Source organism: Callionymus lyra, chromosome 2 (genome assembly GCF_982586985.1).
Source record: "Callionymus lyra chromosome 2, fCalLyr1.hap1.1, whole genome shotgun sequence".
Classification (NCBI taxonomy): Eukaryota; Metazoa; Chordata; class Actinopteri; order Syngnathiformes; family Callionymidae; genus Callionymus; species Callionymus lyra.
In genome coordinates, this window is record NC_141819.1 from 3,234,813 (window position 1) to 3,250,517 (window position 15,705).

General features: G+C 42.5%; 1 protein-coding gene across 1 annotated transcript in view; it reads right to left on the reverse strand.

Annotated features, from left to right (window-relative positions):
• Positions 1-507: 507 nt before the first annotated feature.
• Positions 508-15,705, reverse strand: part of hcn2b (hyperpolarization activated cyclic nucleotide-gated potassium channel 2b) — a 26,402-nt gene continuing 11,204 nt past the window's right edge. Inside the window, exons 5-8 of the mRNA XM_087783253.1 lie at positions 11,198-11,344; positions 10,248-10,488; positions 8,105-8,269; positions 508-2,297 (exon numbers count right to left, since the gene is read on the reverse strand). Of these exons, the coding sequence (XP_087639379.1) occupies positions 1,438-2,297; positions 8,105-8,269; positions 10,248-10,488; positions 11,198-11,344 (1,413 nt within the window). The 3' untranslated portion in view covers positions 508-1,437. The remainder of the gene's footprint in view (positions 2,298-8,104; positions 8,270-10,247; positions 10,489-11,197; positions 11,345-15,705) is intronic.

Below are 15,705 nucleotides of genomic sequence, written 5' to 3' on the forward strand. Positions count from 1 at the left end.
CATTCATCCATCCATCCTCCCATTCATCCATCCATTCTTCTATTGATTTATCCGTCCATCCATCTTCCCATTCATCCATCCATCCTCCCATTCATCCATCCATTCTTCTATGAATTTATCCATCCATCCATCCGTCCGTCCGTCCATCCGTCCGTCCGTCCGTCCATCCAACTGTCCGTCCATCATATCTAGGATGATAAGACTCTTAAACTCTATGAGAAAACGAATCTGTAAATGTTATAAACCTCTTTTAAATAAAATATATTATCATAACCATTAACTCAAACTAGTTTCTTTAATTAATCTAATGAAAAGATTTGTCGACAGACTGAAGGTCATATGATCGTCTTCAATTCATTTATTTATTATATTATATTTATTTATTTTATGTTAAATGTTTGTTTTTCATAATCAAATATTTAACATTTGAAGAGTCGATGACATCATTTACCTTCAAGAACGTCATTTGAAACGGAGACATTCACGGAGTCGCTGGTAAAACTTCTTTATTCGTGAACAACTGCAATGAATCTGCACCAACTCGATGGTTACCTCTGCCAAGGAGGTCGTCGGCGTTTATCGTCTCTACACAAAATGACTCAAAAAGTTGTGCGAGCGTCGACAAACCCATGACTTTAAATGGGTTTGTGTTCAGACGCTACTTCTGGTGTCGATCAAATCGTCACGACTCGCTCATGGGTTCGGATTCACACGGAACCGGCAACAAAAAAAACGTTCATAAAACACGGAATATAATCACGAATACAAACGTACTCGCGTCGTGAACTACGTAGTTTTAGGGTTGATGGGTCGGACAAGACATGGAGTCAAACTTAAGGGTGTCATTCGGGGGCCAATGTGTCTTAAAGAATCGTCATAGCTTCACCTTGATCTGGATTCAGTCACAACCGTCCGGGGATCGATGCACTTGACCTTGAGTTTGACAGACTTGACCTTGAGTTTGAGAGACGTGACGTCGAGATTTAAAGAAGGTTAAACTTAAGTGACCGGTTAAGTTAAGACTGTGACTCTTGAATTATTATTGTATACATATTAATAACAGTTTTCGAAGTCACGTGAATTGAGCTCCTTGGCAGATGCATGTGCTCCCTCAGTGCTCCAGCGGATCCACGACTCGCGACCCCGTGGACGAAGGCAACCGGAAGTACAAAGTATCAAAGGCAGTGACTTGAGTCTACGATATATTCAGGAAAAGTAACGGCATCTACGGCTACGACCACTGATCTCAGGTGTTGCTACGAAGGTCCAGGGTCAACGGTCGGACCTCATGCTCTCTGGTTCTCTAGACCTCTTCAGGCTAAAAACATCTTGTTTTCGTGTAAACGGGTTAAAGTATTTGTGTATCTTCACACGGACTCACAAACTCTCGTCTAACATCCGTACAAGTCAAAGAAGAAAATCCTGCAGTTCGGTCGCTCACAAGTTTGAGGAGAGCCTGGACCTGATCCGGATCTGGTCGGTCTCGGGGAGGCTCACTATGGAGTCCTTCTTGGTCGGCCGCTGGTCCGGACCAGCTCCCCCGAACACCAACCCCGGACCAGGCAGGACTGGTTCGGGAAAAGCTCCGACGGAGAGTTGGTGGGGCAGCACCACCCTGTGAGGTACTGTGGTGCGGACCACCATCAGGGGGGGTCCAATAGAAGTGGAGGAGACCCTGGTGGAGTGCGAGGGGCTCGGGGGGGCGAGCCCCTCGTGAGGCAGCGACGGCTGCGACACGGACATCGCTCGGGCGTCTTGACTCAGACTTGCCATGTACAAGGAATGCGTGCTCTTGTGTGTGCTGGGTTGGTGGGTCGGGCTGGACTGCGGGGCCAAGGACAGCTGGGAGCCCGAGGCCGGACCACCGGAGCCAGACCGGTCGGATTGGCCGCCAAATGCAAGTGGACTCTGCGCCGAGGGGCCGGAGATGAGCGGCGCAAAAGCGCCCGAAGCGAGAAGCTGCGACTGGAGCGGAGACGCTTGGCTCGACAGAGTCTGGATCATCTGGAGCTTCCTCATGGTCCTGGGACTCTGAAGGTTCCCCTGCACGGAGGCGCAGAGGCTCATGGCCACGGCCTGCTGCAGGGTGGCGATGGCGGACGAGCCGGAGGGAGCGTAGATCCCGCTGTGCGGCGACGGCGTCGCGGACATGGAGCGCCGCCGCGGCGCGTCCACCTGCTGCACCATCTCGCGGTCGTACTTCACGATCTCCTGGATCATCTCGTTCTCCTGGTTGTTGAAGACGCCGGAGTTGAGGTCGCGTTGGACTTTGTGCATCAGGAGCGAATTCTTCTTGCCTGAGAGACAAACGTCAGAGTCGTCAGAATCGAAGGAACACGAGAGTCTTCGCGTCACATGATGGAAACGGACTGAACGTCGTACGCCGATGACACGTTAATGTTCTTCACCAATAGTTTCAGGAGGAGAATCTCTATGAATTGCAACAGGAAGTGACGTCATACTTGTGATGGTGTTCATGAGATTCCGTTTGTGTATTTTCTATCATGTCTGTAACGAAGAAACGACACACGCATACACATGCACACAAACACACACTCGCACAGACAGACAAACACATACACACAGTAAAACAAAGATACACACGACACACATGAACACACACAAACTCACAGACACACAAACAAACAAACACACAGACACATGAACAAACACACAGACACACAAACAAACAAACACAGAGACACACAAACAAACACACAGACACACGAACGAACAAACACAGAAACACACGAACAAATACACAGACACACGAACAAACACAAATACACATATACAGACAAGCATATACACACAGACGCACAAACTCAGAAATACAACCACCCTCACCACACACAGACAAACAAACAAACACACAGACACACAAGCAAACACACAGACACATAAATAAAGAAACACACACACAGACACACAAACAAACACATAAACATTGACAGTGACACACAAACAAACAAACAAACAGACACACTAACAAACAGACAGACACACAAACAAACACATAAACATAGACAGTGACACAAACAAACAGACAGACACACTAACAAACAGACAGACACACAAACAAACAGACACACAAACAAACACAGACACATAAAATTAAATTGATCAAAGAGAAAATCTCTCCCCCTTTGTTGGGAACCCCTACTGTCTCTGAGCCCATCTCCTCCTCTTGGTCATCCTTCACTGCTGTATCTTTGGGTGATATTTCAGCACTAGTGAACATGATGAAACCCTCCTCTTGCTCAAATGACGTCCTTCCTTGTAGGCTTTTTATCAAAGTATTTGATGTAATTGGCCCCTGGGTTACCAATATGGTGAACCTCTCCCTTTCCACAGGGGTTTTTCCCAATGCATTTAAACATGCCATTGTGGAGCCTCTGCTCAAAAAACCAGGCTTAGACCCAACTGACCTCAGTAATTTCAGGCCTATTTCTAAGCTCCCTTTCTTGTCCAAGATCTTGGAGAAGGTGGTGTCCGAGCAGCTGTCTTTGTTCTTGGATCAGAGCGACATCCATGAGAAGTTTCAGTCTGGCTTCCGTAAACATCACTCTACGGAGACAGCTTTACTGAAAGTGTCCAGTGACATCATGATGTCGGCTGACTCTGGTAAATTCACTGTTCTGGTTCTCTTGGATCTGTCGTCAGCCTTTGACACAGTTGATCACCAGATCCTGCTGAGAAGACTAAGGGATGAAGTGGGACTGTCTGGGTCTGTGTTAGAATGGTTCTCATCTTACCTTTCTGGGCGCAGTTTTAGTGTATCTGCCAATCAAATGAGGTCTGAATCGGCAGATCTGTTGTGTGGAGTCCCTCAAGGTTCTGTTCTGGGTCCTTTATTGTTTTTGCTGTACTTGATTCCCCTTGGTAAAATCATTCAGAGATTTCCAGATGTTTCTTATCACATTTTTGCTGATGACATCCAGCTCTACTGCTCTTTTGACCCAACTGAGCCCCAAAGGCTGAACAGCTTAGTCAATTGTTTGCTAGAAATCAAACAATGGCTGAGTGAAAACACTTTACAGCTTAATGTGGACAAAACTGAAACTCTGGTGATTGCTCCTGATGATACGATTCCAGGGTTGAGTCAGTACTTGGGTGACTTAGGTCAGTCTGTCAAACTGAGCCTGAGAAACCTGGGTGTTGTATTTGATAAAGACATGTCTCTTGTTCAACACTGTAGAAAACTGACCAGAAACTGTTTCCTTCAACTGAGAAAAATCTCTAAACTTAGGAAAATGCTGTCACAACATGATCTGGAGCTTGTAATCCATGCGTTTGTTTCTTCTCGTCTGGACTATTGTAACAGTTTGTTTTCATGTCTTAACAAGAAGGATGTGTCTCGTCTGCAGTTGATTCAGAACTCTGCAGCCAGAATTCTGACCCGCTCTAGTAGAAGAACTCACATTTCTCCGATCCTTAAAACTCTTCACTGGCTTCCAGTTTCTTTCAGGATCAACTTTAAAATTCTGGTTCTTACTTTCAGAGCTATTCATGGTCAGGCTCCTCCTTACATCACTGATCTGATCCAGCCTTACACCCCAGCTCGGGCTCTGAGGTCTGTGGATCAGAATCTACTTATGGTTCCACGCACACGGCTCAGGACCAGAGGAGAGAAATCTTTTCAGGCTGTTGCTCCTAAGCTTTGGAACAATCTTCCTCTCTCTTTGCGCTTGATGGAGTCTACTGACTCCTTTAAGAAACATCTTAAGACGTTTCTATTTGTTCAGGCTTTTCCTTGAATTTCTCGAACTCCTGTGTTGTTCTCGGTGTTGTCTTGATCTTTGAAGTATGTACTGTTTTGAGTATTGTTTTGATTGTTAAAGCGCTTTGTGACCCTGGTCTCGAAAAGCGCTATATAAATATATATTACTTACTTACTTACTTACTTACATGAACAAAAACAGTGACACACAAATACAAACACACGTACACATATACACACACAGACGCACAAACATATAAATGATTCAACGACATAAAAACGTTGGCAGCTGTCGTTGTTCTCACAGATGTGTGTTGTTCTCACAGATGTGTGTTGTTCTCACAGATGTGTGTTGTATTCACAGATGTGTGTTGTACTCACAGATGTGTGTTGTTCTCACAGATGTGTGTTGTTCTCACAGATGTGTGTTGTACTCACAGATGTGTGTTGTACTCACAGATGTGTGTTGTTCTCACAGATGTGTGTTGTTCTCACAGATGTGTGTTGTACTCACAGATGTGTGTTGTTCTCACAGATGTGTGTTGTTCTCACAGATGTGTGTTGTTCTCACAGATGTGTGTTGTACTCACAGATGTGTGTTGTACTCACAGATGTGTGTTGTTCTCACAGATGTGTGTTCTCACAGATGTGTGTTGTTCTCGCAGATGTGTGTTGTTCTCGCAGATGTGTGTTGTTCTCGCAGATGTGTGTTGTTCTCGCAGATGTGTGTTGTTCTCGCAGATGTGTGTTGTTCTCACAGATGTGTGTTGTTCTCACAGATGTGTGTTGTTCTCACAGATGTGTGTTGTTCTCACAGATGTGTGTTGTTCTCACAGATGTGTGTTGTACTCACAGATGTGTGTTGTTCTCACAGATGTGTGTTGTACTCACAGATGTGTGTTGTTCTCACAGATGTGTGTTGTACTCACTGATGTGTGTTGTTCTCGCAGATGTGTGTTGTTCTAGCAGATGTGTGTTGTTCTCACAGATGTGTGTTGTTCTCACAGATGTGTGTTGTTCTCACAGATGTGTGTTGTTCTCACAGATGTGTGTTGTTCTCGCAGATGTGTGTTGTACTCGCAGATGTGTGTTGTTCTCGCAGATGTGTGTTCTCGCAGATGTGTGTTGTTCTCGCAGATGTGTTTTGTTCTCGCAGATGTGTGTTGTTCTCGCAGATGTGTGTTGTACTCGCAGATGTGTGTTGTTCTCACAGATGTGTGTTGTACTCGCAGATGTGTGTTGTTCTCGCAGATGTGTGTTGTACTCGCAGATGTGTGTTGTTCTCACAGATGTGTGTTGTTCTCACAGATGTGTGTTGTACTCACAGATGTGTGTTGTTCTCACAGATGTGTGTTGTACTCACAGATGTGTGTTGTTCTCGCAGATGTGTGTTGTACTCGCAGATGTGTGTTGTTCTCACAGATGTGTGTTGTTCTCACAGATGTGTGTTGTTCTCACAGATGTGTGTTGTTCTTACAGATGTGTGTTGTTCTCACAGATGTGTGTTGTACTCGCAGATGTGTGTTGTTCTCGCAGATGTGTGTTGTTCTCGCAGATGTGTGTTGTTCTCGCAGATGTGTGTTGTACTCGCAGATGTGTGTTGTACTCGCAGATGTGTGTTGTTCTCGCAGATGTGTGTTGTTCTCGCAGATGTGTGTTGTTCTCGCAGATGTGTGTTGTTCTCGCAGATGTGTGTTGTTCTCGCAGATGTGTGTTGTTCTCGCAGATGTGTGTTGTTCTCGCAGATGTGTGTTGTTCTCGCAGATGTGTGTTGTTCTCGCAGATGTGTGTTGTACTCGCAGATGTGTGTTGTTCTCGCAGATGTGTGTTGTTCTCGCAGATGTGTGTTGTTCTCGCAGATGTGTGTTGTACTCGCAGATGTGTGTTGTTCTCGCAGATGTGTGTTGTTCTCGCAGATGTGTGTTGTTCTCGCAGATGTGTGTTGTTCTCGCAGATGTGTGTTGTTCTCGCAGATGTGTGTTGTTCTCGCAGATGTGTGTTGTTCTCCCAGATGTGTGTTGTTCTCCCAGATGTGTGTTGTTCTCCCAGATGTGTGTTGTTCTCCCAGATGTGTGTTGTTCTCCCAGATGTGTGTTGTTCTCCCAGATGTGTGTTGTTCTCCCAGATGTGTGTTGTTCTCGCAGATGTGTGTTGTACTCGCAGATGTGTGTTGTTCTCGCAGATGTGTGTTGTTCTCGCAGATGTGTGTTGTTCTCGCAGATGTGTGTTGTTCTCGCAGATGTGTGTTGTTCTCGCAGATGTGTGTTGTTCTCGCAGATGTGTGTTGTTCTCGCAGATGTGTGTTGTTCTCGCAGATGTGTGTTGTTCTCGCAGATGTGTGTTGTTCTCGCAGATGTGTGTTGTTCTCGCAGATGTGTGTTGTTCTCGCAGATGTGTGTTGTTCTCGCAGATGTGTGTTGTTCTCGCAGATGTGTGTTGTTCTCGCAGATGTGTGTTGTTCTCGCAGATGTGTGTTGTTCTCGCAGATGTGTGTTGTACTCGCAGATGTGTGTTGTACTCGCAGATGTGTGTTGTTCTCGCAGATGTGTGTTGTACTCGCAGATGTGTGTTGTTCTCACAGATGTGTGTTGTACTCACAGATGTGTGTTGTTCTCACAGATGTGTGTTGTTCTCACAGATGTGTGTTGTTCTCACAGATGTGTGTTGTTCTCACAGATGTGTGTTGTACTCACAGATGTGTGTTGTTCTCACAGATGTGTGTTGTTCTCACAGATGTGTGTTGTACTCACAGATGTGTGTTGTACTCACTGATGTGTGTTGTTCTAGCAGATGTGTGTTGTTCTCGCAGATGTGTGTTGTTCTCGCAGATGTGTGTTGTTCTCGCAGATGTGTGTTGTTCTCGCAGATGTGTGTTGTTCTCGCAGATGTGTGTTGTACTCGCAGATGTGTGTTGTACTCGCAGATGTGTGTTGTTCTCACAGATGTGTGTTGTTCTCACAGATGTGTGTTGTTCTCACAGATGTGTGTTGTACTCACAGATGTGTGTTGTACTCACAGATGTGTGTTGTACTCACAGATGTGTGTTGTTCTCACAGATGTGTGTTGTTCTCGCAGATGTGTGTTGTACTCGCAGATGTGTGTTGTTCTCGCAGATGTGTGTTGTTCTCGCAGATGTGTGTTGTTCTCGCAGATGTGTGTTGTTCTCGCAGATGTGTGTTGTTCTCACAGATGTGTGTTGTTCTCACAGATGTGTGTTGTTCTCACAGATGTGTGTTGTTCTCACAGATGTGTGTTGTACTCGCAGATGTGTGTTGTTCTCACAGATGTGTGTTGTTCTCACAGATGTGTGTTGTTCTCACAGATGTGTGTTGTTCTCGCAGATGTGTGTTGTTCTCACAGATGTGTGTAAACAGTGATTCTCACCGATCCTGTCCAGCCGGTCGATGGCAACCGTCTCGAAGGCTCTTCTCATCATGGGATATTCTTCCAGCACTTCGTTGAAATGATCCACAGACAGTGAGTAGAGACGACAGTAGGTGTCGGAACGAACGCTCGCTGTTCGTCTGCCACGAGTCAGAAGACAAATCTCTGCAGGAGGAAGAAAAGGTAAAAAAAACTTTACATTAAAATCACACAATTTTCAACTGTAATCAAACAATTTGTTCGACTCGTTCAGACGAGACACGAACACACAAAGGTGGGTTTTTTGAAACCAGACGTAGAAACAAAGGTCACAGGTTCTAGTCCAGACTCTTCTGATCACATGTTGTTTATCAGTGATGACAGTCGAGGAGGAACTGAAAGAACTGATGATGGGAAAGAACTGATGATGGAAAAGAACTGATGATGGAAAAGAACTGATGATGGGAAAGAACTGATGATGATTGAAAATAACTGATGATGATGGAAAAGAACTGGATGATTGAAAATAACTGATGATGATTGAAAATAACTGATGATGATGGAAAAGAACTGATGATTGAAAAGAACTGATGATGATTGAAAAGAACTGATGATGATTGAAAAGAACTGATGATGATGGAAAAGAACTGATGATGATTGAAAAGAACTTATGATGGGAAAGAACTGATGATGATTGAAAAGAACTGATGATGATGGAAAAGAACTGATGATGGGAAAGAACTGATGATGGGAAAGAACTGATGATGATTGAAAAGAACTGATGATTGAAAAGAACTGGATGATTGAAAAGAACTGATGGTGATTGAAAAGAACTGGATGATTGAAAAGAACTGATGATGATTGAAAAGAACTGGATGATTGAAAAGAACTGATGATGATTGAAAAGAACTGATGATGATTGAAAAGAACTGATGATGATGGAAAAGAACTGGATGATTGAAAAGAACTGATGATGATGGAAAAGAACTGGATGATTGAAAAGAACTGATGATGATTGAAAAGAACTGATGATGATGGAAAAGAACTGATGATGATTGAAAAGAACTGATGATGATGGAAAAGAACTGATGATTGAAAAGAACTGATGATGGAAAGAACTGATGATGGGAAAGAACTGATGATGATTGAAAAGAACTGATGATTGAAAAGAACTGATGATGGAAAGAACTGATGATGGGAAAGAACTGATGATGATAGAAAAGAACTGATGATGATTGAAAAGAACTGATGATTGATAAGAACTGATGATGATGGAAAAGAACTGATGATGATGGAAAGAACTGATGATGACGGAAAATAACTGATGATGATGGAATGAACTGATGATGGGAAAGAACTGATGATGGGAAAGAACTGATGATGACGGAAAATAACTGATGATGATGGAAAGAACTGATGATGGGAAAGAACTGAAGATGATGGAAAAGAACTGATGATGACGGAAAAGAACTGATGATGATGGAAAAGAACTGATGATGATTGAAAAGAACTGATGATGGAAAATAACTGATGATGGGAAAGAACTGATGATGATGGAAAAGAACTGATGATCGAAAAGAAAGAAATCAGAGAATCAGCCAGAAAGAAAGAAAATATATATTAGGACGTCCTTGAATAGTATTATCATGGTTTTATAAATAAAGTTACTCAGTAAGTATCAAAATAACTATAATTTATTTACTACGTGACAAGTTTGTTTTTATCTGGTGAATAAATTGTCGAAAAAACATGTATTAAAACATTTAAATTTAATTTAACAAATGCATTTATTGGTATTTATTTACAAGTACCGTTAGTTAGTCATCACGTCTAGTAGTTAAACAATCAAACTTTGACTCCTTAAGGGCCGCATGTGGCCCTCGTGCCGTACTTTTCCGAGGTCTATTCTAGAGATTAAAAAAACCAAAGAGGTAACTACGGTGTCCCACAAGGCTCTGTTCTTAGTCCGATCCTATTCACAAATATACAAACGTTCCTTTTATGCTGATGACACTCGAGTGTATTTGTCAATGCAACACAACACGACAACAATCCTGCGTCACACATATCAAGTCCTTCCTTTTACCGACTCGGACAAAACCGAGGTTCGTAACATCATCGAGGTCACATGACGACACTGACGGACGAAGACGGTTCTGGTTACCTCCGAAGTAGGACCCGTCCATCAACTTCATGCTGATGTCCCCTTTGGCCAGGACGCTCACCACGCCGTGCTGGATGAAGAACATCTTCTTGCCGATGGTTCCCTCCCGGATGATGTAGTCCAGGGGCTGGAAGACCTCGAACCTCAGCTTGGTCAACATGGCGGTCACAAAGTTGGGGTCGGCGTTGGCGAACAGCGGCATGGAGGCCACCAGCTTACGGCAGTTGAAGTTGATGATTTCCTGACGACACACAAGGTCAGTGAAGAAGGTCATTGAATGTATATGTTCCCCGTTATGCTGACGACACCTTGTTGTCGTTTCCAAGAGAGTCAAATGGTAAACGGCTCTTACAGCCGTTTTACACTAAGTATCACACGCTGATGGGAGTAGGCTGCCACCCAGCGCACCAGCTCAACCATCAGGAGCAATCAAAGCGTCTTTGCTCAGCTGGGATTGAACCGGCAACTTCTCAGGTCACGAGCCGACCGCTCGTCTGAGCTACGAAGTAATCGGCAGAAACAGTCCCGTATCGTCCAAAGACCTTCTTTCTATCAGATTAAAAACGTCAGATGTTGATCCGTGAACACAAGAATGTTCAGGAAACACTATAAATGTTCACTGTTATGCTGATGACACCCTGTTGTATTTATCCACCAGAGGGTCTCGACCCAAAGACCTTCTTTCATCACTCGTTGAAGAGTCAGATCTTCATCCAAGAACACAAGTCAAAAAACACTATAAATGTTCATGCTGACCCTGTTGTTGATGAAAATAATCAGTTCTCGACCCAAAGACCTTCTTCCATCAGTTTAAAAGGCTCAGATGTTGATCCAGGAACACAAGAGGGTTCTGAACCAGGGCTCAGCTGGCGGGAGGTTCACAGGAGCGTCAAACATCTGCTGCAGATGTGTCCTTGCAGTGGATCAGATCCCACCCTCGGAGCTCTCACCTCCCGCAGAGGCTCGTTCAGCTCCTCCAGGATGTTCTCCTCGTCGAACATCTTGCCCTGGTATCGGTGCTCGTAGTAGTCGTGGATCTTCTGTCGGAATTCGGCAGGAAGTTTGTGGAAGGACATGTACTGCTCCACTTGCTTGTACTGCGGGAAGAAAACATTCAATCAGAACGTGTCATAAACCTGTAATAAACTGTCGATCTGTGGCTGGTCCATCGAAGCCATCAGCAGGAGATCCTTCCAGATGCTCCTCGCAGAAGATGCTGAGACGACCTTTGGTCCCGGTGGCTGCTGAGCTGCCGCTCACAGAGATGTGACCCACTTACGGAGGGGCGTCGGGGAGAGGAACCCTGGTTTTATGGACCACAACATCTGGAGCCATCATGTGCTTCTGATGTGAGACACCAACAAATGTCCTCCAGGATTTCATTCTTCATGAAGATAATCACTCCATAGATAGTTCTTCATCTTTTTTCCTGAATGACTTGTGTGTGTTTTTTTGTGCGACACTTTCTCGACAAACATGTACATCATCTTCATCATCACCATCATCATCATCAACATCATCACCATCATCATCATCTTCATCATCACCATCATCATCATCAACATCATCACCATCATCATCATCAACATCATCATCATCATCTTCACCAGCTTCATCATCATCATCATCATCATCTTTTTCTTCTTCTTCTTCTGCTTGTTCTTCTGGTTCATGAAAGACACCAGAAACATCTTCATCCTCCCTCAGGACACATCTTCATCATCATCATCTTCATCATCATCATCACCTTCATCATCACCATCATCATCATCATCATCATCACCATCACCATCATCACCATCTTCATCATCACCATCATCATCTTCATCTTCATCATCACCATCATCACCTTCTTCATCACCATCACCATCATCATCATCACCCTCATCATCACCATCATCATCACCATCATCATCATCATCACCATCACCATCATCATCACCATCATCATCATCATCATCATCACCATCATCATCACCATCATCATCATCATCACCATCACCATCATCATCATCATCTTCATCATCATCATCACTATCATCTTCATCACCATCATCTTCATCGTCATCATCATCATCACCATCTTCATCATCACCATCATCACCATCATCTTCATCACCATCATCACCATCATCTTCATCATCACCATCATCATCACCTTCATCACCATCATCTTCATCGTCATCATCATCATCACCATCTTCATCATCATCACCATCTTCATCATCATCATCACCATCATCATCATCACCTTGATCATCACCATCATCATCACCATCATCATCATCACCATCATCATCATCATCTTCATCATCTTCATCATCATCATCACCATATTCATCATCATCTTCATCATCATCATCTTCATCATCACCATCATCACCATCATCTTCATCACCATCATCACCATCATCTTTATCATCACCATCACCATCATCATCATCATCTTCATCATCACCATCATCATCATCTTCATCACCATCATCTTCATCGTCATCATCATCATCACCATCTTCATCATCATCACCATCTTCATCATCATCTTCATCATCATCACCATCACCATCATCATCATCATCATCATCTTCATCATCTTCATCATCATCATCACCATATTCATCATCATCTTCATCATCATCATCTTCATCATCACCATCATCACCATCATCTTCATCACCATCATCACCATCATCTTCATCATCACCATCATCATCATCTTCATCACCATCATCTTCATCGTCATCATCATCATCACCATCTTCATCATCATCACCATCTTCATCATCATCTTCATCATCATCACCATCATCATCATCATCATCACCATCATCATCACCATCTTCATCATCATCACCATCTTCATCATCATCTTCATCATCATCACCATCTTCATCATCACCATCATCACATCACCATCTTCATCATCATCACCATCACCATCATCATCACCATCTTCATCATCACCATCACCATCATCATCTTCATCATCATCATCATCATCATCACCATCTTCATCATCATCACCATCTTCATCATCATCACCATCATCTTCATCACCATCATCACCACCATCTTCATCTTCATCATCACATCATCCTCATCATCACCATCATCATCTTCATCTTCATCTTCATCATCACCATCATCATCTTCATCATCACCATCATCATCATCACCATCTTCATCATCATCATCATCATCACCATCTTCATCATCATCACCATCATCACCATCTTCATCATCATCACCATCATCACCATCATCTTCATCACCATCATCACCACCATCTTCATCTTCATCATCACCATCATCATCATCTTCATCACCATCATCCTCATCATCATCATCTTCATCCTCATCACTACCATCTTCATCCTTATCATCATCATCATCTTCACCTTCATCATCGTCATCATCTTCATCCTCATCAACATCATCACCATCTTCATCTTCATCTTCATCATCACCATCACCATCTTCATCTTCATCATCATCTTCATCATCACCATCATCATCACCATCATCCTCATCATCATCATCATCACCATCACCATCTTCATCATCATCATCATCATCCTCATCATCTTCATCCTCATCATCATCATCATCATCTTCACCTTCATCATCGTCATCGTCATCATCTTCATCCTCATCATCATCAACATCATCATCTTCACCTTCATCTTCATCCTCATCATCATCATCATCATCATCTTCACCTTCATCATCATCATCCTCATCATCCTCATCATCATCGTCATCAACATCATCATCACCATCACCATCTTCATCTTCATCATCACCATCATCATCATCTTCATCTTCATCTTCATCTTCATCATTATCACCATCATCATCTTCATCTTCATCTTCATCATCATCATCATGTCCTTCACTTCTTCTGCTCCAGACAAGAAACAACGTTCACTGTAAGTTGATCAAAAGAATAAATTGAATTGTTCTCGTACTAATGGATTGTGTCACTTCCTGCTACGACTGGATATCATAAGAGTGTGTGTGTGTGTGTGTACATGTGTGCATGAGTGTGTGTGTGCGTGTGTACATGTGTGCATGAGTGTGTGTGTGCGTGTGTGCATGAGTGTGTGTGTGCGTGTGTGTGTACATGTGTGCATGTGTGTGTGTGTGTACATGTGTGCATGTGTGTGTGTGTACATGTGTGCATGAGTGTGTGTGTACATGTGTGCATGAGTGTGTGTGTACATGTGTGCATGTGTGTGTGTGTGTACATGTGTGCATGAGTGTGTGCGTACATGTGTGCATGAGTGTGTGTGTGAATGACGGATGGATGGATGATGGACAGATGCAGCTCACTTTAATAACATGGACTTTATTTCTCTGACAGGAAACAGTTTGTTTCTCTTCTGTGCATTAACTCAGTGACGTCCAGACCATAGAAGAAGAACCAGTGATTTGATTGATGAATGATTGACAGGAGTCGAGGTTACACAGAATACCTTGTATGTATATGTTTGTTTGTGTATTCATCTATTATTTTATATTTATACAGTTTTCTTCACTTCACGTCTCATTTGAACAACAAAGTTTTATTGTTTGTAAAAATATATATTATGTGAAGTAAAGTTTGTAAAAGTAAATGTACTTTGTTCTCATGTAAAGTTAAACTAAACCATGGATGTGAGTTTTGTTACATTTGTGGAAAATAAAAATATACTTATTAACTTCATTCTTACGTTTATTCATTATTTAAAACAACCTTGTGAATCACTGAGTACAGTGAGTACAATACACAATAGTACTCTTTAAGTACAGGATGGTAGTTTTAACTTTCTCACTCAAAACTCATTTTATTGAAACAATCATAAATGTTGGTGATAAATAAAATGATACAATAAATGAGAAAAACTGAGTTTTTTGTTCTATTGGTTGTACTTTGTTTGTGGTGGTAAGAAAAACGTACTGATTATTGCTATGTATTTCTAGAACGATACATCAATAAATGCACCATTAAATGTACTACAAAAATAATTTGTTGATTTAATAATGAAAACACACAACCACAAATATGTGCAAGAAAATCATCTTTAAAAGCTGCAGGAAGTCCACTGTATCCTCTTGTCCTCAGTCACCGCTGGATTTAAATGTACCTGCGGAGAACGTAATGACTGCTGCCATCTAGAGGCCGGAAGTTGAATAGCAACAGAAAAATGAACAAACTCTGTGAATATTTAGATAATTATTGTAAATAAAAAATGATTAGTTATATATTGTACATACTTTGTTTAAATGTATAGTGTAAAAAAAAAAAAAAGATGTATTGAATTCAGTGTCTATTATCGATACTGTATTGTAAAATATATATTGCGATATTGAAGCAAATTGATATTGTCGTACACTTCCGATGACGACATGAACGTCGGATGAATGGATAGATGGATGATGGATGGATGATGGATTGATAGATGGATGATGGATGGAT